The following is a 26435-nucleotide window of genomic DNA, read 5'->3' as shown; positions in this document are numbered from 1 at the left end:
GATTCTGTACGCAACCACCGAACCGCAACAAACAATGGCAGAGCCCACAGAGTCACCTGATTTGGAACCATCCATATAAATTGGAATGGAAAGATTGTTCAAAAGATGTTCAGTAAATAAAAGATGGTACTTCCAATCAGGAGTAATTGCTTTTCTCAGATGGCTTAAGGAAAGGTCACATTTGGGGTCTGTAATAAGCCATGGTGGGATGGGCTGACCAGTGGATTATGCAATGTTATCCAAGGACAGACCCAATTCATCCAATTGCACATGAACGAGAAGGCCAAAAGAAGCAATGGCAGATCGTCTGTTCTGAAAAGGTATGGCCCACTGAGGAAGGAAAACACAACCCCAGATGGAATGCTTTGGTAACGAATGAAGTTTCAAATAATATAGTAAAAAGCAGTTGCAAACAGCGAAGGTGCAAAGAAGGTTCATGAGATTCTATGTATAGAGGTGCAGAAAGCCCCAGTGCAGAATCGAAGTCCTTGATGATGAATGGGATCCAGGATCTTTAAGGCCGAGGGTCTGGCAGAGCCAGAGACCATTGATCCATAGTCGAGTTTCGATCAAATAAAAGCACGATATATATCTTTAACATAGAACAGGGATCCGCTCCCCAACTGGTGGTAGAGAGGGCACGAAGAATGTTCAGTGCTCTTGTGCATTTGACCCGTAGCTGCTTTAAATGTGATATAAAGGTCAGCTTACGGTCAAAGATAAGCTCCAAGAACTTGGTCTCAGGGACCACAGGCAGCGAAACTTCATTGATACGGAGTTCAGGATCAGGGTGAATACCCCGTTGGTGGCAAAAGTGCATGCAAATGATTTTAGAGAGAGAGAAATTAAAGCCATTTGCTATGGTCCACTTCAGTACACGATCGAGGAATTTCACATCTCTCGTCAGTTGTCGACATAGAGCCCGTTTGCAACAGTGAGAGGGAGTTGTTCAGTGAGGGCATTAATCTTTATACTGAAAAGTGACACTCAAAACACAGCCCTGAGGGACCCCAAGTTCCTGTAGAAAATAACGGGAAAGTGTCGAACCCACACGAAGTTGGAATCTCCTGTCTGTTAAAAAATGTTTCGTAAACATGGGTAAATGGCCACTTAACCCACATATATGGAAGTCTCGCAAAATGCCATTCCTCCTTGTTGTGTCATAAGCTTTCTCAATGTCGAAGAATATTAATACAAGATGTTGTCGTTTGAAAAAGGCTTCTCTGACTGATGTTTCAAGTCGAATCAGGTGGTCCATGGTGGAGTGCTGTCGTCAGAACCCACACTGGGTGGGCGAGAGGAGGTTTGATTCGAGGAACCAAACAAAACGAGCATTAAATCATCCTCTCTAAAGTATTTCAGAAACAGCTCGTCAAAGCAATTGGACGGTAGTTTGAAGGAATCTTGGGATCTTTCTCAGGCTTAGAGAAAGATAATAGCCTGGCGTCAGGCATTAGGAAAAACATTCTCCTGCCAGATCCGGTTAAAAACAATTAAAAAAATATCAAGAGAAGCAGCAGATAGATGGCGCAGCATGTCACAGTGTACACTATCTGGTCCAACAGATGTTCTGCCAGACCAATGAAGGGCCATTTTCAGTTCCACCAGTGTAAAGGGACGATTATAGTCAAAGAGACAGTTAGTTCGAAAGGAAAGAGGTGAACGCTACACCCGAGTCTTGATGGACAAGAAGGTGGAGGAACAAGCAGAAGTGCTAGATACCTGGCAAAAGCTTTCACCTAGAGTATCGGCGATGCTCCAGACATCAGCTACCTCTTGGCCATCAGAGAGTAAGATCAAGGGGGGACAGAATTGTAGTGCCCATTGACCTTTCGAACCCTGTCCCATATGACCTTGGAACTGGTGGTAGAAGATATGCTAGTCGTGAACTTAATCCAAGATTCCTTCTGGCTTTGATGTCTTACCCACCTAGCATGTGCACGGGCCCGCTGGAAAGCGATGCAGTTTGAAAGTATGGGATATCAATAGAAAGTATACTAAACCCGTTTTTGAGCCTTCCGTGCCATGTGGCAGGCAGGATTCCACCACGGACGAGGATATAGTGGAAAACGTGTCGAGATTTTAGGAATACATTGAGCAGCTGCTTTTACAATACAGTCAGTTACTGCTGCCACACAGTCGTCTATTGATGACTGACAGACGAAGGCAGGATCAAGTTCTGCGAGAGCAGTGAATTTGTTTGTTTGTTTTGGAATTTCGCACAAAGCAACTCGAGGGCTATCTGTGCTAGCCGTCCCTAATTTAGCAGTGTAAGACTAGAGGGAAGGCAGCTAGTCATCACCACCCACCGCCAACTCTTGGGCTACTCTTTTACCAACGAAAAGTGGGATTTACCGTCACATTATAACGCCCACACGGCTGGGAGGGCGAGTCGGGTGCGAAACCGCGACCCTCAGGTTACGAAGCGCACGCCTTAACGCGCTAGGCCATGCCAGGCCTCACGAGAGCAGTGAAAGTGGACCAGTCTGTCTGATCCAGCTTCCACCGGGAAACGCGGGTTGGGTGGCATCGACCAAGACCAGTCTCTCTCAAAATTATAGGAAAATGATCACTGCCTCGTGGATAGTTGTCAACCCTCCATGAAAAACGGGAGAATAAATGAAGGGGAGCAAACTGAGAGATCAATAGCAGTAAAGGACTGACGAGGTGCATGAAAATAAGTAGAAAAACCAATATTGAAAAGAGAAAGGTTGGGATCAGGGAGCATATGCTCTACAGAGCAACCCCTCCTATCAGTATCAGTACTTCTTCAGAGGGGATGATGTCCATTAAAGTCCCCCAGGATTAAAAAGGGAGACGGCAACTGTTCAATGAGAGCATAAGGTCTGATTGATCATATGCCACTCCACGCGACAGGTAGAGAGAACAAACAGTGATGGTACGACTCAAGGAAACAGGAATAGCTACAGCCTCCAAGGGTGTGTTGGGTGACGAAGACAAGGTGGGCACATGCTGATCAACCAACAGTGCCACCCCTCCATGTACTCGTCCATCACACAGCCTGCCATTTCTGTGCAGAGAAAACTGTCGAAAGGTGACTGTATAAGCAGGTTTTAGAAACGTGTCCTGTAAAAAAAAAAAACATACAAGATGGTAGGAAGCAATCAGTGTTTTGATATCATCCAGATTAGAACGTAAACCTCGACAGTTCCATTGTATCAAGGTGGCCATGTTTAATGACGCGTAGGCGTAGTGGCTGGAAAACTCTTCCGTTTACGACCACGTCTTTTTTTTCCTTACTTTCCTTATTCAGGAGAGGTCTACCGACCTCCATGAATCCTGCCCTGAGTCGATTAGGCAGGTCTTTGTTGTTGGAAGGGGATTCCAGTGACTGAGAACGCGAACGAATGATTGCTTTGCATCTTGGGGTTAGAGAAAAAGATGTATCTGAAGAAATGCCTGTACCTGGAACCAAAGGATGTGGATCTGGGGTTTGTTGGAATGTATGGGAGGAACAGAGATGAGTGTAGAAGTTGATTCATTAACTTTTTTAACCATGGAGGTCAAAAGGCTTTTCATTTGTCTTGAGAACGATTCTAAAGGAGGCGCAGGGAGATCTGTCTGCGTTCCCACTGTAGTTGTGGAATGAAGTGCAGCAGCATATGTCCGAGATAAAGTGGTGGACAGCAATTTCCGAGCCTCAGGATAACTAATGTTATGAGTCGTTTTCAAACGCTGCACCTCTATTTCCTCCAACCATTTAGGGCAAGAACGAAAGTAGGACAGGTGAGAGCCATTGCAATTGACGCAATGAGGGTCCGTTTCACACTCATAGGTATCGTGGTCCTTGCCACCACAACGAGTACATGTCAGGGAACCATGATATGACGTCTTTGAGTGGCCGAACCTCTGACATTGGAAACATCGGAGAGGGTTTGGAATGTATGGCCGTACCCTGCAAATTAGATAACCTGCCTTGATGGTGGGTGGCAGGTGCACGTGGTGATGTAAATGTCAAAATGAGGATATCTGTCAGCAGTGTAACTCCATCTTTGAGAGTGGAGATGCGCCTCACTGCAGAAACTCCTTAAGTGGAGAAACCAGCGAGAATCTCCGACTCGGGGACGTTCTTCAAATTCCTCTCAACAATAACTCCTCATGACGAATTCAAAGTCGCATGAGGTCTAACCTCAATAGGTATATCCTCAACTGCCTTTGAATTCAAGAGGAGTTCACTGTGTTAAGATGTGGATGTTTCAACCAATATGTCTCCAGATTGAAGTTTCTTTACTGACTTTGGAGAGCCAGTAAGTCCCTCCAGTCCGTTCTGAATAAAAAGGGGGGCATTTGCTCTAAAGGTTTTTCTGAAAGAGAATGTAGGATGAGAAAATGAGGTACAACTGGTGGTACAGACGTTGAAGATTGCTGATCAGAGTCTTCAAGACGTGAACGTTTACCTGTTGACTGCTTTTTCACTATTGTATTTAAATTTTTATTAGAAGAGTCCATAGGAAAAAAGAAAATTTCGGTACCCACTGACCCCATCCACCATGGAGCCCTAAGACGGGACGTATTACAATGTCAAGCAAGGACACTGCAGCAACGCCAGGGTTTCGTGAGCACTATACACAAACACCAGCATCAGCTACAATGTCCAAAACACCCGTTAAGAACTTCCATCACTGGTACTTGGTTGACTCTAGCTCAAGTGGACCAGTCGATTAACCCAGGGGGGGCCACCCATAGGCCGCCCGTCTACAGGAATTGAAGGCCAAAGTGGTGTGTTAGGGTTGGACCCCTCAACCACCAAGATCCTCTCCTCCCCTTCACGGGTCGCCACGCACGGCAAACACGTGGATGGATGTTTAGATCCCAGAGGAGGTAACCTGAAAGAACAGAACATTCGCTGGGAGGTCCTCTCACCACGTACAGGAATCCACACCGAGAGGAATTGAAATAAAAATAAGAAAATAAAATAAGAAAATAAGGTACTACCATTTGGGGGTAAGTAAGTTGAAAACTTGCCTCTTTAAGTTAACATTCCAGCCCCCAATATGGTAAAGAGTGATACGGATGTGGGACATTGTGGGCTTGAACACCCACACCTCGCTCTCCTAATTTCTATATCTATTGCTATTCTTATTTCTTATGTGAGATTGGCGAATGGCAGTTACGACTGACAGACGATGTATCTTCAGCGTAGTTTTTTAAGTTATAAACAAATAATTAGTTAGAGATTTGGATTTTCTGTTTTTAACGCAGTCCTTCCTTGAGAATTTGCTCATTTAACCTCATTAAAATAGATTTCTTTTCACTAAAATATATTTATATACTTTAAAGAGAAACAGGCAATAAACCTGTAGAGAAAAATCAACATAAGGATATTCTTTGTATACAGCAACATGTAATATCAGATACACACAAACTTATATTTACACTTAAATGTCTTTACTAGATGACTAATTCTTACACGAATATTTTCTTAAGTAATCAACCTGCATAATCTGATACACAATACATTAACAAATATTGAACACAATACAACTTGAAAACAATACACTCAGTGAAACGTACTAATTCATGTACAGAAATAATGTATAATATATTGTCGTTATAAACCCAATAGAAAGTTCTGAGTTTTATTTTGTGCATCGGGCGGCATTCCAACGTTTTCTACAAATGACACTAGGGGACGCCACTACAGCATCTACTTCGGGTGGACTCAGTAATTAAAAATGACTGTTGACAACATTATCACTCAATTACACAACAGAAATATTGTACTTGGCATCTTTTCTCACAGTCCTTTATTTCAGGTAAGGTTGCTATGACAATAATTCGACACTTCAGAACGTCAGGATGGGTAAGGTTAACAACCCAATATGTTATACAATTTTATAACGACCTTACGACCACCCACCATGGACTTAAATCATTAACATAATAAACTAGCTTGATTAAATGAGAGTTTCTTACAAACCAATTCATAGCCTCTTACCAGAATATTGCGATACATCTTCTCCCAGCAAACTAGGTAAAAATTCGTACATAATTATGTTCTGGAAACAACAGAAGAACAATATATTGAGACACTTGGTGATATTCACAACAAACACTGTAATTATTAAATAACTCAGTGAGTTAAGCCTATAGTCATACTTACCACATGCATTATAATGTTGTTAAGCCTATATTGTAATACTTGTGTGTATCATGAGGCTGCACTATGTTGTGTTTCGACATTCATTTAGAATCCGGGATAACAGGCTGAATTCGGTTGGTAAAAGCGATCAATGATCAAAGCTAAAGTAGCTAAGCAAACACTTCCAGAAAACAATATCCTTCTATTTATTTATTATTTTAATAAAGGTTAATAACTAGAATAGCCAACGATGGAAAGTTTGGTTTGTTGCGAGTTTCGCGCAAGCTACACAAGGGCTATCTGCTCTAGCCGTCCCCAATTTTGCAGTGTAAAACTAGAGAAAAAGCAACTAGTCATCACCACCCACCACTGACTCTTGGGCAGGAGCGTAGATCCTGGGAGGATGGGGGTATACATCCCCCCTTCATTTTAGGTGGGGGGTATGGTGCATACAATCATCCCCCCCTACAGTTTGGTCTGTTGAATTGTTTTATTGCATCACAGCCCTACAAATTGTGTGTTTGTTCTTGTGATTCTCGTGTTCTTACCAATAGAATTACATAATTAGACCTAGATGTAGGCCTTTTCAGTAGCCGAAATGTACATCTTTAATATAGGCGTGCTTCTAAGCTTTTCGATCTGAACGATAGTTCGTAAGTATCAGTCAGTAGGCCTAAGTATACATGCAAGTATCGTGACAACAAGACATTTCTGTTACTGCATGTTTACAGCTTTCAGGTTCACGTAATCAGATATTACATAAGTGGTTGCAAAAATCATCCACCCCATCGGGTGTAAAAAATCTACGCCGCTGCTCTTGGGCTACTCTTTTACCAACGAATAGTTGGATTGACTGTCACATTAAAACGCCCCCACGGCCAAAATGTTTGGTGTGACAGGGATTCGAACCCGCGACCCTCGTATTACATTCGAATCGAGTGTCTTAACCACCTGGTCATGCCGGACCCGATGGAAAATTTGTGTCTGGGAATTCACGAAGGTTAAAATGATTGAACACTGTTTTGGCCATATAAACTTGAAGAAAGTCTTCTATGAAAAATGGACATTTCCTCATTTTCTTTAGATTTTTTCAGAATTTGAGACATTTTGTGTACACCGTACGGGCAGCGTAGGTATCCAATCTCTATAATTACATTTATTAAATTACCTTCATTTGTTCCTATGGCAGAATTTTTTTAAAATAAATACTCCATGTTGTATATTTATATGACAAGTTTAAAAGTTACATAGTAAGTCAGGTTGGTATTGGAGCAACGTTATATTAAAGTGGAAACATTGTTAATGAATCAGGGATCTAATTACATTGTATTTTGTGCCCAATTTTTTCTATAATGCGATCTACATCTACGTTGTGCATGTGTTGTATAGAAGAGAAACATATCAACTAATAAACTATACAAAGTGTTTTCAGTTTTATTTATCATTTCTGCTTGTGTTTTAAACATTATATTGTCGCGTTTTAAGGCGGACTTGGATTAGGTTATTTACCAAGTTAAAATCACGTCTTACGTGGATTAAGGTGGCCTACTGGATGGTAAACAATGCTTAACAAATGAAACCCTATAGAGCTGACGATTTAGAACAGGTTAAAAAGAAATCGTTATCACAGTTATTAATACAAACCCTCTATATCTATCTTCCACATCAGGGTTACAAGTTTATTGTATACAAGCGACGTATGGCAACTGTAAAGGTATGCAATCTGACCGCGAAGGCCTCACGGATTTAACTAGCAGTACTCACTTGTGTAAGATAGTTAAGCATTTGGTCGCGACTTTACGTACATGTAGGAATTGAACATGGAGTGCATGACGTATGACAGTAAATTCAGGTGAGGAGGATTAACTCGATATATAACGATTATACACAACACTGGTGAATGTATAATGGCTAGGAATAACACCGCTGAATAAAAACTATAAAGCATTGCCACCATAATATATGTATATATATATATATATATATATATATATATATATATACTTGCTAGATGGTTAGGGTGCTCGACTCGTAACCAGAGTCGCAGGTTTAAATCTACGTCACACCAGAAATGCTCGCCTTTTCAGCCGTGGGATCGTTATAATGTGAGGGTCAATCCCACTATTCATTCGTAAAAGAGTAGCCCAAACAAACTTGAGTTTCGCGCAAAGCTACACGAGTGATGTCTGCGCTAGCCGTCTCTAATTTAGCAGTGTAAGACTAGAGGGAAGATAGCTATTTATCACCACCCATCACTAACTATTTGGCTACTCTCTACCAACTGATAGTGGGGTTGACCATCACACTATAACAACCCCATGACTAAAAGGTCAGGTGGGGGATTCGAACCTGAGACCCTCAGATTGCGAATCTAGCGCCTTAACTATCTGAGCATGTCGGGCGAAGCACGAAGAAGATTTATATGTTAAAACCAACAATAAATGATATCACAGATAGTAATAGATAACATTGGAGTTAACTTGACCCACACTAATGAAAACAGCCACGTTAGAATACTGTAGAATCATTCTAATGTTGAGCGACAGACCAGAAGGAAAACAATCAGCAGCACCCGCCGTCAATCAAACACGAGTAATGGATTGAGTACAACTTTTATGACGCGTCCGCCACTTAAAAAAGTGTAGTTCGTGTAGAGCAGACTGGACCAGCAGGCCTTCCATTTTGCATTCCAACAAACTAACCACTTGGCCTAGATGTAGTCTCTGTCGACTGTAACCTTACATTTCCAGTAGATACAAGAGGCAGAACCTTCAAAATTATCGAGACGACGACGTGGTGTACAACGTTTAACTACTGAACGCTGCCAATTATTGATCTGCCACTCATGTCTGCTGGGGGTATAAAGATGTTTTATCCCCACCCCCATATGTTTACTTTCGAATCAGCCTCATTTTATTCTCTATAATATGGGAAGGTTCTTCTGGGATCTTGAATAAACTTCTGCGAAACAAAATATGATGTGAATTTACTCGTACTGGTTTGACTTTATTACATTAAAAATCAATTTTAGTTAATCTGTTAATAGGCATTCTTTTTGTTGTACAATAAAATAAAATTATTGTAACAGATACACATCTCTTTTAACTATATTATAGAAGGAATCAAGTACGTGACTGTGGTTGGTTATCTATCTTTCAAGCCAGAAGGAACGTCCGCTAACCAAACAATGATACACGTCACGTTTCACGCTCACAATGATACACGTCACGTTTCATGCTCTTTAGAAACAGCTCCCTCTTCAGAGCAATGACATAAACGATTATTGAAACTTTGCTACTCATTTTTTTTTAAGTCACATAAATTATTTTACACAATCAATGAAAATTGTAACAGTATATTCCTTATTATCATCTGAAAGAAGACTATTTTATATAAGCAATATATGAAGGAACTGAATGTATAAGTAGAACTGGGCCTAACGCCATTAAATTTAGGTCATGATCCAACAGTTAGACCTCCTTCTTTCAAAGGTCATTAGACACTTTCATTGTGTGTTTAAAGCTTTACGTTTGGCTATCTGCACAGTGCCGGGATCAAATGCATTCAAGCTTACAGTTACTGGTATCACACTACTGCCTCCCATGGCAACGGCATTCTCTCGTTAACACTAAGAAAAGGTGTAAAAACAACAAAAACGCTAATCGATTTACTAAACAATAAACTATCGCTTCCCGAATGTAGACGTTTCTTTTAGAGGGACGATTTACAAAAACATTTGGATGTTCGAGGTATTTGTTTTCGTGAAACGATGTTAAAAGATACAGAGACAACAGTAAAGAAAAGGTTCATAACTGTCCAATTAGAAGTTTTACCAAGTTGTTAAGAATATCACGTGAAAACATCCAATGTTATCGTAGCGTCATTAGGCCTATTGAACAAACAAAATTTGATATTTGAGAGCAGTTAGGCCTGGCATAGTCATATGGTTAGAGGGCACTCAACTCGAATATTAGGGTCATGAGTTCGATTCCCCGCACCTACCAAACATACTCGCCCCTTTCAGCCGTCAGGGCGTATTAAAGTGATGTTGGTCGAATAGTACCTCAAGAGTTGGCGGCGAGTGAAAATGGGTAGCTTCTTTCCCTCTAGCCTTTCACTGCTAAGTTAGAGATGGCTAGCGCAAATAGCCATCATGTAGTTTTATGCGATATTCAAAAGACAGGAAACAAATACAGCAATTAAGATATCGCAAAAGTAGATATATAAACTTAGAAAAACCATAAACTCTGCTAGTCTCGTTTTGGTAATTAACCAGTCAAAAGTTATCATTGTTCTATACAGATTCATACCAAATCAAAGTTTTTAAGTTGTCAAACTTACAGCTGGATGAACTCTGACTTTAGAAGTTATCTGAGAAAGACATGTTAAAAAGTGAATGTTCTAATAATACAAATATTTTTTGTTATTCATTAAACAATAAGGTAAAATGATTACAGAAATTGTTAAATATCGTATTTTTAAGTTAAATAAAGTAAAATGCAGTAAAGTTCAGGAAGTAAACCATACCGGGCTTACCTTATCCTTTGGGCCCGGTATAGCCAGGTGGTTAAGGCACACGACTCGTAATCTGAGGGTCGTGGGTTCGAATCCCCGTCACACCAAACATACTCGCCCTTTCAGCCGTGAGGGCGTTATAATGTGACGGTCAATCCCACTATTCGTTGGTAAAAAAATTGACGGTGGGTGGTGATGACTAGTTGCCTTCCCTCTGGTCTTACACTGCTAAATTAGGGACGGCTGGTGCAGATAGCCCTCATGTAGCTTTGCGTGAAATTAAAAAAAACAAACAAATCTTATCCTTTAGTTTTTGTTTTTTGTTTCCTAAAAAGAAAAGGTCCATTATTTTACTGCATTTTCTGTTCCGACACGAAATCTCGTAATTTGTAACGTCCTAAATAATTTAACGGACTACAAGAATGTTGAACGATTTTCTATTATGGTCGATTGTTCGTTTTAGCATAAATTAATTTCGTAATAAAACAGATAAAAGGTAATAATGCAGAAATTTATGGGTCAGAAATTACCAGATAGAATCTTGAACTATTACGAAGACTTACTTAGGATATTTTTCAATCATCATTTCGGTTGGTTTGGTTGTTAAGCAGAACTGACCGTCATTCTAATAACGTACCTAACAACTTGAAATGCGAAGCGTCTATTTGAAGCGACATGTTTGAAACTCGCGACTGTCAGATCATTAATTCGTTAGGCCACACTCCAACTTAATCAAAACGAATTTTAATTCATTTCCTTTATTATTAAGTGTAATTAGAAAGGTACTAGGGACAGTTCTAAAAAAAAAAAAAATCCAACAGAAACTAAAGTGCGTAAGCTTACCAAAACCAGCAGCCTACCAACGTGAATGAATTATTTTTTTTAATATAATGCCTTAAAAACAATTCGTGTATTAGCGCGCGCACACACTCATACACACAAATAAAACAACTTTTTAATGTAGGGTTAGCACAGTAATTAAATGTTCCAGTTACGACCTGGATTTAAAATATTTATTTGTCAAATTTCCTTGTGAAACTGACATAGCTGTATTTTTTTCTTCTAACGAGTGGAAAGCCAAAGCAGTTAAATTAGCTCAAGGTTTTCAAAATCGTTCTTAATCTGCAAGTTCGAAATCATATTTCACTATTTAGCGAGGGCTAACGAGATTTATCACAGTTCTAAAGTTTTAGTAAACATTACAACTAGTTTGTTTTCGGTCTATTCTCGACAACAAAATCATATTCTCCCACGTTCCTGGATTAATTTGCTTTTTTCGACCAAACTTCTGTTACTCCCAGATTCATTTTTGCAATTTCTATAAGCTGACTAGATTAAAACAAATCCTTACTTGGGTTGTGGTTAATGGGATATTTTAATAAACAGAAGGACTAAACAATAACTGTACTTTTGTTATTACACAAAATGTTTGTTAAACCGCAAGTGGAGGCCTATTTTCTTCTACCACCGTTAATTGATATACTACACCTAACATGTGGTTACAAATCAATTCAGCTTTCGTATCGCTACAACGATTGGTAGCGTGCTTACAACTCTGAAGTATTGTTGGTTTGTTTGAATTACACACAAAGCTACACGAGGGCTATCTGCGCCAGCCGTCTCTAATTTTGTAGTGCAAGACTAAAGGGAAAACAACCAGTCATCACAACCTACCGCCAACTCTTGGGCTACTCCTTTACCAACGAATAGTGGGATTGACCGTCACATTATAACGTCTTCATGGCTGAAAAGGCGAGCATTTCTGGTACGACGTAAATTCGAACCTGCGACTTTCTGGTTACGAGTCGAGCGGCCTAACCACCTGGCAAGTAAACGATCTGGTGAAACGTATTATGGCAGCAAGGTATTGGTCAATAAGTGACCAATTATAAGTTGTGCTAGAAAAACTAGTTGTCACTATTTTTGGGATACTTTAATACATTTTTACTACCTGAAACTGGTAAACGTTTTTTTTTTGTTTGTTTGGTAATGGGGGTGTTGCTCCAAGTTGGTTAATCCCTCTTTTTAATGTATGGACAAACTGTTAATCGATTTGGGTTGTAGTTCAACTTATTTATTACTAGATTTCAAAGACTGTTTTATCAGAAGGTTTTTTCTCCATTAGACCGAGATTTTCTCCCTCACTAGGCCTGTTGTTAGGAGCGTTTACCACCTTGAAGCATCATACGAGCAATGTTACTTTCATAGAAAGACTTCTCATAAGCATAAGCACTTACAAACATTACACAGGTGGCGTTCCGTGATATAAAGAACACTTGCTGCTGGTTCCATTAAACATATCCTTGAAAGTGACCGTTAAGTGACTGTTAAAACTTGGACTCTTGCTTGTAAATCATTGTTAAAACGGTTGTTCAAAATAAAAGGTTTTATACAATAGATTAACCCTTTATTTATAAGTTTGTTTTGTTCCTAAATTCAGGAACAAAATAAACTGTTCTTTCTGCGTTAGCCATCTATAGTTTAGCAGTGTAAGACTAGAGGAAACGTAGCTAGTCATCACCACCCACTGCTAACTCTTGGGCTACTCGTTCACTAACGAATAATGGGATTGACCACACATTATAACACTCACACGGTTGATAGGGCGAGCATGTTTGGTGTAACAGGGATTCGAACTCACGCCTCTCAGATTAGGAGTCGAGTGCCTTACCCATCTAGCCCTGCCGGACCCTTCTTTAAATGGTTCTTTTACGTACATTAAGTGCAATTATTTATAAGAATCACAACTATTGCACATCTAGAACATGGCCTAAATTTTGAAGTTCTTGCTGGTGGAAAAAATGATCAGGTTTATAAAGGCGTTCATTCCACATATTTGTAACTAGTCGCTTGTGTGAATAATGGACAAAAAACTTAAATGAAAAAAATTTTCTCCGATTTTGAGTCACTTGAGTTGTAGACAGTTTTTATCCAATTGATATAAAACGAAAACTAAATTATTTCCTGTCATTAACAATCTCCTCTCTAGTTCAGGAATGAATCACTAGACACAAATGTTAATCGCTATCGAAAAATAGTAAAGGATCGTTTAAATTAAGATCGAAATGTATAAAAAAAAAAGTTTAGAACGAGGCTATCACGTTATTGCTAGTCATTATATCTGGTATCAACAGCGATTAGTCTTTGTTGCACAACATTCTTAAATGTTCCTATTTACTATTTGTGTAGCAAAAAATAATTACATTTCTGAAGGTAAAATAACAAAACAATTTCCGAGACAATAAATGGTGGAATATTAGGCTTGTACTAATTATTTTGTGTCGAATATTCTCGAACCGCCACCTCTCGTGTTAGTCTAAATCAAAAGTAGGACTTCACCCCTTTATTATTTTATTCACTTCTTTTTTAATATAACAAAAACACGGCCCTAAAGTGCGATTTTACAGCAAAAAGACGCAAACCATAGACCCTCAGACTCATTATCCAGCTAAATCTAGTCACAAAATGTATTCTTTCAACCAGTTTAAGCATTTCTATAAGTGTCCGATATATTAATCTCTGAAAAGATTTTAAAAAACTTCAACTCCATTATGTCAGTTTTTACTTGCATTACAAATCATAAGTTTGGTTCAGTAGATAGAACGTAAGCGATTAAAATTTTAACCGTAACTATGCCAACGATGTATAAAGAGTAAATCTCAACTCTCAAGGCCTACAAGCTGACTTTAAACCTAAACCTTGAATTTGAAATCTAAGGCTTAAACTACTTCAGCGATACCAATGTTATATAAAATGTAACTTTCATATGGTGACTTCAACGTGTTTAAGAAATAATATTTAAATAACGACATTGACTAGAATATTACCTGCAAGCTGGCTATGACCCATCTTCGTGCTCTTTGGAAGATCTCTTCATCAGACCAATCAGGGTTTTCTTTTTGTATTTGTAAAGCAAGAGTGTTATGGTAACGAAAGAAGAGGATTCCAAAGGCTAAGAGAGCTGGATTCTGATTAGTTCGTGGGTCTCCTAGTACTAAAATCAGAGATAAAAACACATTTTGGTATAAGAACTTTGCGACAACCAAAAATGTACAATTTTTAAAAGTAATTTTGTATATCTTTCTTCAATCCTCTAAAAAGTTCTCTTAAAATATGAAAAGGTATTGTTATTACAAAGGTGTCCTACAGTGAAGGATGGAGAACAATACTGAAAGGAAAAACTGTATTAAGGAAAGGTGAATCTCCAGAGGGCGCTATTTATTATCATACATGTTTTTCTACTACAAATATAACGATTACTGTACTTCTTAAATAAGACTTAGAATTTACATAATTAAGATAAATAACCGGTTCCCTTCTTTATAGCTGGTGATGATGATACGAAAAAGCGGGCCAATTCACACCCTCGGTTATTTATACAAACACACGTTCTAATGGTTGTTCTTATGAAAGAAACAGTCTATTAGAGAAATCCACTATTTTAATATCGAGTTCGTAGTATAAATCCATATTAATTTTTTTATATATATTGTAAAAAGAGGAACACCTATTTACTACCCAGAGGTGGCGCTAACCTCTTCCCTTTTGGAGGGAAGTGGGAATAAAGTGGGCTAGGAATTAAATTGGAGGTGGGCACACGTGCTGTAGTACTTAGAAGTGAACCAAGTAACAGTAAAGACTGTTTGCTGGGAGCGGGAGATACAGGGGAAGCTAAAGTTGGAGGTACCTCCCCTGCCCCCCCATCCCCCAATAACTCATTTATCACCACCATACGTGCTATTACATCGTTGGTATTCGTAGTCTTTGCCTAAGTTTCTTTAAGGACGAGACGGTATTGGGTATAGAGTAACTGTAAAGTCAAAATTATCAGGTTGTTGCATAGATGTCAGATTTCATGTACTAATATGAAACTCGAATACTGCTTCATGATAATCCTCGACCTCATGTCTCATCTGTTACTGTCTAAAAACTACATGAATTTCAGTATGAAACTTTACCTTATCCACCATATTAACTAGACCTTTACCCTATGGATTATTACGTTTTAAAAAAAAAAAAACATTTGAATATTTTTAAAGGGAAAAAACATTTGCAAATCAAAGGTTAATTTAAAGTACTTTCGAAAACTTCATTACATCAAAGGACGTCCAATTCTTTAAAGATGGCATTTATAAACTTACAACTCGTTGACAGAAATTTAATGAGTTCAAGGAACTTATTTTTATTAAATAAATTAAACAGAAATATATGCTTCTTTCACACTTTCCTTTAAAAATCAGATATTTTATATGCAACAGACTGATAGAATAATCTTCTCACTACCACTAATAATTTTTTCCCCAATAACAATTGCAATAAATTTACTCAAACAATATTTAAAAACCTTGCAGATGTTTAAAAACAAAACCTTTGAAAGTTTTATACAAGTTCTCATACATTTTGTTCCCTCACACCATAATTAGCGTTGTGGAATAAAATCGTTTATCCGTCAATAACAAATGAAAACTTACAGAACATTCTTTCGGGGTTTAACATCCCCAAATATCGAGCTGGGGGAGAGTTTATCAGAGGAACCCTGTCTTTGTTCTTGGGAGGAAACTTTGCTTTTCTGTCCATCCGAAAAGTCCCATTCTGGAAGGACCTCATGGAGTTAACCCACGCCTCGCTCGTGCTGTACACAAAACTACAGTCAATCCAACTAGTCACCAGATTCACCTGTAGGAGGATACGCTTATGTGAACATTCAGGTGCCCAAATTCATAAAATTTATCTTCACAGTAACTCAACAAAAAAAGTTATACCTTTCAGGAACAGGGCGCATGTCCAACTTCTTTAACGTATTTTGTAAAATAACTATTTTTATGAACATAGATAGCTAATTATTTTAAGAATTCTTATCCGCTGAGAACGCCACTTGTGTCAAAATTCTCAGATGTACCTAAAACATTTGGTAAAAATTCACACTCACTGAATAAAATTAAAAGTCCCAGAAACACTCTCTCCACCAACACACTAACTCAGAATTTAGTTCCACCTTTCAACACACCTCATCCTCGGCCAAAGGTACCTTTTGTGGCAGTAACTGGACGTAAACATATGAAACTTATCAAATGTTGGTGAAACTTGAATAAGATGTAGAATACGTGTGATACCACGGGTACAGTTTAAATTTTAAATCTGACTGATCACATCAACAACACAAACCCCAAAATTGTACATCTTATTGTATAACCGACAGTCCACTACGTGAGCCTTGTTCGTTCAGGAGATACGTCCAAACCTCACTGACAGCAACTGGACGTTGTCACTATCACTAATGTTTATTCTCTCTATTATCTATATGGTTCCGAGATGTTTCATTTGGAACATGTGGATGCAATCACGATGTTTATTCACAGCCATTCCATCTATTAAACATAAAATGCTGTGCATTCAAAAACAGATTTCGTGGACAATACTCCTTCCACTAGATCACGAGATCAAGAACAAAGGTCACATGATTTGACAATTAAAAACACGTAAGGCTATGTGGCCACTGAACTATGTATGTCTAATTGTCCATAGCTTCCGAGTGAAACACATTACTACCGTACGATTTTGTTTTATTTTTGAATTTCGCGTAAAGCTATTCGAGAGCTATCTGCGCTAACCGTCCCTAATTCAGCAGTGTAAGACGAGAGGGAAGGCAGCTAGTCATCACCACCCGCAGCCAACTCGTGGGCTATTCTTTTACCAACGAATAGTGGGATGGACTATTACATTATAACACCCACACGGCTGAAAGGGCAAGCACGCTTGGTGTGACGAGGATTCGAACTCGGGACCCTCAGATTACGAGTCGAGTGCCTTAATCACCTTGCCATGCCGGACCTACTACCGTATGGACTACACATTTCGATACAGTAGTTTCCGGTCTTTCCAACACTCTGATGAAACAATTTAGATTTTTTGTACCTTGACTTGCTATCCAGAAGCACTCATTCGCCTCTGGTTGAGACAGAGATTCTTTATTAGAGATATAAAATCAGTATACCTGAAAGTAGAAACACTAAAAGATATTTTAACCGAAACGGTATTCATCATCTTATGGTAACTTGTTACACCTCTATCCTCGGTTTATATATATAATCAAACATACATAAATATGCCTCATATAATAATAGAAATAATGCGTACATTTCTCTTAAAGCTAAAAACTCTTTAAAAATACTTTAATATTAGGACACTAAGGACATAGGGGTCACTAAATTCTATTAGTTATGAACACAAATGACCCGGCATAGCCACATAGTTAAAGGCACTCCACTCGTAATTTGAGGGTTGCAGGTTCGAATCCTCCTCACACCAAACATGATCGCCCCCTTTCAGCTGTAGGAGCGTTATAATATGACTGTCAATCCCACTATTCGTTGGTAAAATAGTAGCCCAAAAGTTGACGGTGGGTGGTGATGACTAGCTGCCTTCCCTCTAGTCTTACACTACTAAATTGGGGACAACTAGCGCAGGTAGCCTTCATGTAGCTTTGCTCGAAATCTAAACCACACGAACACAATGTTTTACAAGTGGAAAATTAAAATACAAGAAAGAAACATCACAAGATTGTAGAAGATTTTTAACAGATTATGTCAGGTGCGTAATTTTTATGTAATTTCCTTGTTATCCACTTAATATGTAAGTAAAGCAAGTAAAACTGTACAGCGACAAGTAGGTTAGAACGTGAGTGTGCCATATGGTTTGTGTCAAAGATTAACAGAAAGAATGTCCACGTCTATGACAACGCTAGACAGCTGGTGCACGAACAAGAATATCGTAATACTAAAACTGACTACAGGATACGGTCAACGCCTGTGAGGACAAAACATTTTTAATACATATTGACCGCCGTTACGTTTAGGGTGTGGTTCTCATCCTCTGACAGGTGCCATCCGAGTTGCGCGTGCGACGCCTTCAGTTTTTGACTCAACGATTTGTGGTTAGTTTAATATACAGTATTCTGTATTCGAAACAATTGGAATGAAGAGAGCATGTGAAGACTTGTTTCTGTTTATAAAATAATTCGCTGTAGAATGTTCGTACAAAGTTGCACGAGCTATCTTTGCATAGCTGTCTTTAATTAGTTTTAAAGACAGACTACAGAGGGCAACTACTCAACAGCACCCACTGCCAACTCTTATCTGCGCACAACAAAACTGTCTTAACTCGAGCGCAAGTGTTAATGGAAATATACAATTAATTACGAAATTGTATATAATTCCGAATGACAGATGCGGCCTAGAAGTTAGTGTGCTGCGCTGTGAAGTGGAAATACCAAGATTCACATTCCAGATTTCCTGGAAATGCTTCGCACTCTTAGATGAGGATGCTTCATAGAATCGACAGTCCATTCTTTTATTTGGTTCATGTCTTCTCCAATGGCGAGTTCTGATGACTCGCTGGTCAGTAGACCTTTTAAAACACGTGCGCACATTAGGTTATATTAAAAATACCAATATTCCTATAATTCCACGAGTAGATAAATCTCCATTTTAAGATATCCTGTAAATATGTAAAATTATAAAAAAGACAAGTTAATATATCCGAGGCTTATTACTGTAAAACTTGAAAGTTTCAGAAAGCAATTATAGTCTTCCTCGAGTGTAATCTGGTAAAAACGTTAACACTTAGCGGATATACCAGCGACTGTAACACCAAGAATATCTGGAATAACATTTCACCGGTGCGCTTCATGCCTCGAATCCGAAAATTGTTTTCCTTCCACATAGTGATTTCAGAGTTAAATCGAATCCTAAAAGTCACGAACATTCACCATTAAAAGTAGAAAAATATTCATCATACTTCCAAGTAATTCAGCAGTTTACGGAATATTTTGTTATTTATAAATTTAACTTTCGTCAAATTACTTCAAAGAAGTACTGATGAAGATCTGTACTTGTTTAATGAGTCTAGAATAATTAAAACTTTATTAGATCCGGTGAAGCACTATTTGACATTTTTGGGTGTGACTGCTGATGGAAGTGATGTTACTGTCTTATAATTATATTTAGACAATTTTGTACAGTGATAACTTGTCCGTATTAATAACATTTTAAAGATTCTTAAAATAAAGTAGAAACAAAATCAGGACGAAAAGAAAACAGAAACCAAAACCTAGTTTTCTTATGTTGAAACAGTGGACGTGCATGCAGCCGCAGAGTTATGGCTTCCAGAATAGTTGGGTGAAAACCACCGATATGTAACTAAGCCTTTAACCCGGGTGACGCGAAGTGATCTAGAGTAATACGTTTAAAATACATCACATAGCACGAAGTATATTCAACACCACGAGGAATTCTAGTGTGTAGATATTAAAGTCAATTTATGTAATAAAAGTGCCTTGAACTAAGATTACTAGGGCAGTTCGAACGTCACGAGAGGTCTTTCCGATCTCCCTAACAAAGTCACTTAGGTAAAATTATTGTGACTCTCATAGCCAGAGACCTTGACATCCAATTTTGTCCCTAAAAAAAAAAAAATCATCGTTTGGAGTTGCTTGAAACAACCTCAGTAAAAGCAAACGTTCTGAATCTGGGTGTATGTGACAGGAAACATCCCATTGAACAAGTAAGGAACTTTACTTTGTCCTAATGTTTGGAATACTAATACAGCAAGATAACCACCACATATTGAGTGAAAAGTTTTACTTTTTCTGGTGTAAAGAGAACAGTCGACAAAGAATGTTAGAAAATTTCTTCCGACTACTGATGAAATATTGGATCCATATCTTGTATAACAAGTAACCGAACTGGTTACCAATCGGTTATTTAATTACATATGTGAAAGAAATGCAACATTGTTTTATGTCAAACCGAATAAAATATCTGATCACGTTTCTCGGTTTGTTTGGCACGAGAGAAAACGTCAGATGTCTATTTACGGTTACATTACCGCAAAATACACACATATACATAAAGTTATTAAATACAAATAGAAAACCCAGTGCAAGATGTTAGTTACCCTTGAGCGTTGAGTAACTTGGTGTTTTTAAGAGATGAAATAATCACGTTTAAATCATCAACATTGTTATCAATTCGTTTGGATTTGAAACTAAAGAAAGTCTCGAGTTCAACAACACATATTCGGGTTGGTATTAGTCTAGTCTATTTAAAAATATTTAATACAAAAAACAAACAAAAACAGTCAAAATCCAGTGCCAGATGGCAGGCTTGTCAGATGTAACAAGATGACTAAAGTTTACTGTAATCGTTATAAAAACGACTCTGGCTACATCATTTAAGATTATTTCATATTTACACATGAACAGTAAATATCTCAACTGTCATATTAAGCTATATTTATTTTAAGATTATCTCTCTGGTATTATCCGTCCAGACTTCAGATATCATGACGTACAGATGAATATCCTCTTAGAGTTATCCCAGTTATAGCAGTTTTGTAGAATTAGAAGAAAACTGCAGACCCGCATAGTTATGGCCACATTAATTCACCGTCCTTGTTCTGTAAATATCTACAAGTACTTTGTTTTAAACAGGTATATGATATGATTTTCCTACCAGAGCAGCACCTTATCTGACAGTATACCAGATTAGAGACCAAGTGCAGCTACAGCAGTCCGTAACTGTGAAATAAAAACGAGAAAGAAAAAAAAAAAAAAAGTTAGTAATGCGTGTTACCGGCACTGGCAGACTAAAGGAATTGATTCTCGCTCCTATAACACCACCTCTGAGAAAAGGGGGGTAGCCTACCACTGTTGAACAAAAGATAAGAAGTTAACTCGGTTGCGAAAATCTTAGTGTTAAAGTTATATAATTTGTAACACCAGTTGTAATCAGCATCTTGACAACTTAGCTAGTTAGTCATAATTAATGTATTTACATAATTATACAGAAGTAACTTAGTTTCTTTAACTAGCTACGATTATGTTTTCTTAAAAAGAGACAAGAAGTATTATTAGCCATAGCCTAACATGACGTTGATCAGGAAGATGACAGTTACTTGTTCACACTGTTATATCTACTTCGAACATTCTGAAGTGTGATAAAAGTATTTTGCATTAGAAACAGGTCTTATAACAAACTGATTCAAAACCTAAAACATAACAACAATAGCAGATGAAACATCGAGAAACAAAGCGAGTCAACGAAAGGGAAATAATAGAAGTTGAATGGACAAAACGTTGGAATAACGACAAACGAAGTTTAAACAAAGCTTCTCCCCTTCTTAAAAAAATTACAGGTGTTTCGTTTTCACGGTCAAAAGAAAATACTTTTGCTAAACAGCATCATCAGTCTTTGACCTAAATCTTCCACTATGAAAGAAGTTTGTTTTTGAATTTAAATCATTTAATTTGTTGACAAAACCACCATATTTTAACTCGGTGACCGAATTGTAGTAATGACTTCAGACATCCCAGTTAAGTAACTATTTAGGTCAACAACGTTCACACTAGCAAACTTCTTACATAAGCTATTACGATTAGATAATATTCCTTGTGCTTCAAAACCTGAAGAGGAGGAGGGGTGGAATGTTTTATGTAGAACACAAATACGCAGTGTATCTAAAAATAAACCGCCCATTGCTATTAAAATGGAGCCACGGACAAGACGTCAGGGGTTGCGCTATAACAGTAGTTAACTTATTAACAGTGACACGTTCAGTCGCTCACGTCTGCAGAGAAAAGACTACCGTATACAGAGGGTTACACAACGTACAACAGCAAAATATTCTAGCATTATATCAGTATTTGAAATCACAAACCCCATACCTATAAGGCTGTCATATTCGAAACTAACCAACTCCATCTTGGAAATCGAATTTAACCAAATCATTCAATCTTCATCCAATTATTCAAGATACAAAAGTTTACTTATTTAATAATTCATAATCATTTAAGCGTACATGAAACTAGTGACTAATAAAATATTAGAGCTTATGTAATGAAGAAATTACGTGCTTTTGGTTCTGTTTTTCTGCACGTCCGAATTTGAAAAAGACAGTTTACATCACCAAGTTTCAATAATGTATTATCTTCCGTGAATTTTGAACATTACCTCTTTAGGATAGCGCCATCTCCAATATCAAAACAAACTTCGAGAAGCAAATACAATTGTTAGGAAAAGCCCCACCTATAAGAGCAAAATATATTTATAGCTAAATAAATTTGTTAGAGTTTATAATTTAGATTATTTGGAGGCTCTTCATGGCCAGATGGTTAAGGCACTCGACTTAATCTGAGGGTCCCAGGTTCGAATCCCCGTCACACCAAACATGCTCGCCCTTTCAGCCGCGGGAGCGTTATAATGTGACGGTCAATCCCACTATTCGTTGGTAAAAGAGTAGCCCAAGAGTTGATGATAGGTGGTGGTGATGACTAGCTGCCTTCCCTCTAGTCTTACACTGCTAAATGAAGGGCGGCTAGCGTAGATAGCCCTCGAGTAGCTTTCCGCGAACTTCAAAACAAAAGAGATTCTTTGGTATTTGTTAAGTCTAGAATCACAAAGATACCGTTAAATGTATATACAGGGCCACAACTTGTATTAAAATCAATTTTATTACGATACTGTTTGGAATAAATTTATTGATTCCGATAATCTTAGGTTACTCTTCAACCAGATATAGTTCACACCATAATGGTTGTTCATGCAGTCTTATAATACAAATGGCGTCTACACTGCGTCTCTCGTAACCCACCTATGGTATCGGAGCGAAGAGTCTCGACGGCTGCGAATATAGCAGATATCATGCAAATTAAACGTTATTACAATCTTCACTTTTACTCTGAATTACTCATTCAACAGAAGCTGAAGGAAATATTTGGTTTGATTGTATGTTCTTTGTAAACCATTCTTGATGTAAACCAATACGTTCAGAGCGTTAATAAAAACATTTAACTTTTCAGTATCCGTTTAAAATTTTTACCGAATTAACAGGTAAACAAATAAATTTAACATTGCTTTAAGTGTTTACCTAATACAAAACATTTAGAATACCTTAATATAATATTGATTTTCAGCGCAAAGCTATACACAGCGAGTTATAGAAGGACCTACACCACGGGGATCGAACCTCACATCTTAAAGCTTTCCATTACGCTAACAATTCAAATGGCATCTTACTATCTCGCACAAATACTAAAAAATATGAATACCTTTCGATCGTATGGGAGTTTTCCCAACACGAGTGATGCTTGTAATACAGATTAACAACGAACGTTTTTACTGCGAGACAGAAGAAGCAATTTTAACAACACTCGAATTACCTGTTCTCTTGGATTGTTCGGAGACTGGCCGGTTTTAGTGTCGTACAGAGCCCTGTGGAAAGGCATGTATTTTCCTCCTTTGCATTCTTTATCGTACATTTCATCACATCTGGCTATCTCAATCTTGTGAAACTCGATCGGACAGCCTGGTTCACTGGCCATCAAAATTTCCGAAGAAACAACTTGCCCTACGATAAAAACAAACAAGCAGACTGAGACTTATAAAACAAATGTATGTAGAACTAATTATTTCATGAACAGCTACGGATTAACAACCGTTAAGTAGCGTGGTTAAAAAAAAATTGTAATTTTAAAAACGTTTGGTAAACTGACGTCACAGTTTCTGCTGCTGCTGTACGGTTGACGTTTTTCCTATCAGTCCTTATGTACCAGAGTTTTCGATAAATACCCACAAATACATTATTTATAACTCAAATTGTGGGAGAATTGGGAAACGTACGAAGTTAGTAGCGAAGAGGTAATGGTCAACTTGTTAAAATTATTTCAATAATTCTTGCTGCCATGTTAATAATACTCATTGTCAAAGAAATCACGATTTATATTGACCATTCGATGTAAGAAACCTACCATATAGCGGATAAATCAATCAATGATTAATTATCTTAAAATCACTGGAGCAGAAGACGTGTCTGTTGATAACGTACGTGTCTTTGGAACGTGCCAAGTAATGTTTAATCCAAATTCAAAAAAGGTAAAACTAGCTGTAAGAAAGTTCATTAACAAACTGGATGAAAAGTTAGTATTTAATCTCGACAGAAACTGGATTCGTTTCTAAGTAGTTAGTCACTTATCGCACGAGTTTTTCTGTTTCATCTTATATTTAAAACCACAATAAAATTATTGAACTTGTGGCTTCACGCTGAAGTAACTCCACATACTTGAAAATTTAACGTAAGCACCATTTTGTAAAGTTCAAACATAATGATTAACGCAAGTTGATTATAAAACTCGCTTCGTTTAATAGATCTGGACTTGTCATGGGCCACGTGTTTAAATCGATATCTACGTCCTATTGTGGAGATGTTTAACGTAGCGCTTAATGCCATTCAAAAGGAAAGATTAAATATTAGAAATAAACATAATATTGTTTATCCATAACTAAAACAGTTGTTTCAAATGTTGTTCAACATATCATTTCGTTTGTTATACATACTGTACTTTCTTGGATGTTAGTAGACTTGCCATTTTCAGTTAGTTTTTCTTACTAATATTACCCCTTGTTCTTCTAGAGAAAGGTTTTACTGTAATACAATGTTTCATTAACTTTAGATTTCACTTTAGTTTTCGGTGCTCCAGAACATTCCATTTTTCCGTATGGTAGTTCTTTTTCCATGGAAATTTTTTGGGAGAATAATTAACAAAAGAAACACTTGGTGAGAGACGTCTATTCTTCCTTTTCTTTTTGTAGAAAAAGAGGTCTTACAACATCCAGTATTCTCGTTACCAAGTTGTTTTATAACACTGTCAGTGGTGAGAGTGTTTAGTTCTAACTTCTGACACCAAAGTTTGATTTTAAAAGGAAGAGGAACACTGAACTTACCGAAAAATGTAAACAATGCTGTGAGATTACGGTAGGAAGGGTTTCCATCCTCACCCCTTAGCAAAGCCTGACTGACCGCCCTGGGACTGGGCCTGTCCTGTCCAGCCAGCATGTAGACTCCGTCAGCGTATGATGGTGGTGCTTTTCTGACCAATTGGCTCTCTAAAAAACAAAACAAGGCTTTTTTTTTACTTGATCTATTATAAACAGACAGATCATAACATGGGAGAAAAACAATAAAAGTTTGAATCTTCGAATGTCAGAATTTCCATCTAACAAGAATGTTACTCGAAGTTAGAGTTGTTGTTTTTTTAATATCTTCAAATAAAATGGTTATTTTTGGTCATTCTTCAGCAGTCAAAAAGAGATTGAAACTGTGTTAATACCCTGATGTTCACAAAATGTTGATCGAAGAGTGGATGAAATGGATGCACAACCTAGAAAAAAGAAATTAATTTTCCCATCGCAAAGTTAAGTTACATAAACTTAATTACCGTGAAGCTGAATGTGGAAAAATAAGTAAAATTAAGTTTGTCTCAAACTGAAACTTTTACCAGATGAACCACAAGCGCATATCACAAACGATAGAGAAGTTGGGAGATCATAATACCAAATGAAAATTTGATTTAAGATTACTCCATTATTACCCTAAATAACTCGGATCAAGCACGTGATCCTAAAGATAGAAAACACCGAGTGAAACTTAAGAATAGTGACTCATAAAATCAAGTTTTTTCTTCTTCTAATTATGTTAATAATGTAACCGTACAAACATAAATGTCAGTAACTTAGTGAAACCGACTGAACTTAAAAGGATATCTTTGTGCGCACACATCTACGAGTACGTTTCTCTAATCTAAAAGACGAAAATGATTGGATTTATTTATATACTTTAAAAAATCGTATTTAAAACTACTTTGATAAACAGCGAAATGTACTGATAACTAGTTGCAATACCCGTCCCCTGGACAGAAGTTACGTAAATTCATGGATAAAGAAAGGTTAATTTAAGACATGTAACTCATAAGAACGCCCATAAA

At 37.6% G+C, this 26435-nt stretch overlaps 1 protein-coding gene across 1 annotated transcript in view; it reads right to left on the bottom strand.

Moving 5' to 3' along the window:
* Positions 1–26435, bottom strand: part of LOC143252453 (dual oxidase-like) — an 84690-nt gene that overhangs the window by 38218 nt on the left and 20037 nt on the right. The window contains exons 3-7 of the mRNA XM_076504581.1: positions 25396–25557; positions 23835–24022; positions 16090–16294; positions 14446–14612; positions 5960–6020 (exon numbers count right to left, since the gene is read on the bottom strand). Coding sequence (XP_076360696.1) covers positions 5960–6020; positions 14446–14612; positions 16090–16294; positions 23835–24022; positions 25396–25557 — 783 coding nt within the window. The remainder of the gene's footprint in view (positions 1–5959; positions 6021–14445; positions 14613–16089; positions 16295–23834; positions 24023–25395; positions 25558–26435) is intronic.

Source organism: Tachypleus tridentatus, chromosome 6 (genome assembly GCF_004210375.1).
Source record: "Tachypleus tridentatus isolate NWPU-2018 chromosome 6, ASM421037v1, whole genome shotgun sequence".
NCBI classification, from domain to species: domain Eukaryota; kingdom Metazoa; phylum Arthropoda; class Merostomata; order Xiphosura; family Limulidae; genus Tachypleus; species Tachypleus tridentatus.
The sequence above is the reverse complement of the archived record's forward strand: the minus strand, read 5'-3'. Positions and strand labels throughout refer to the sequence as shown.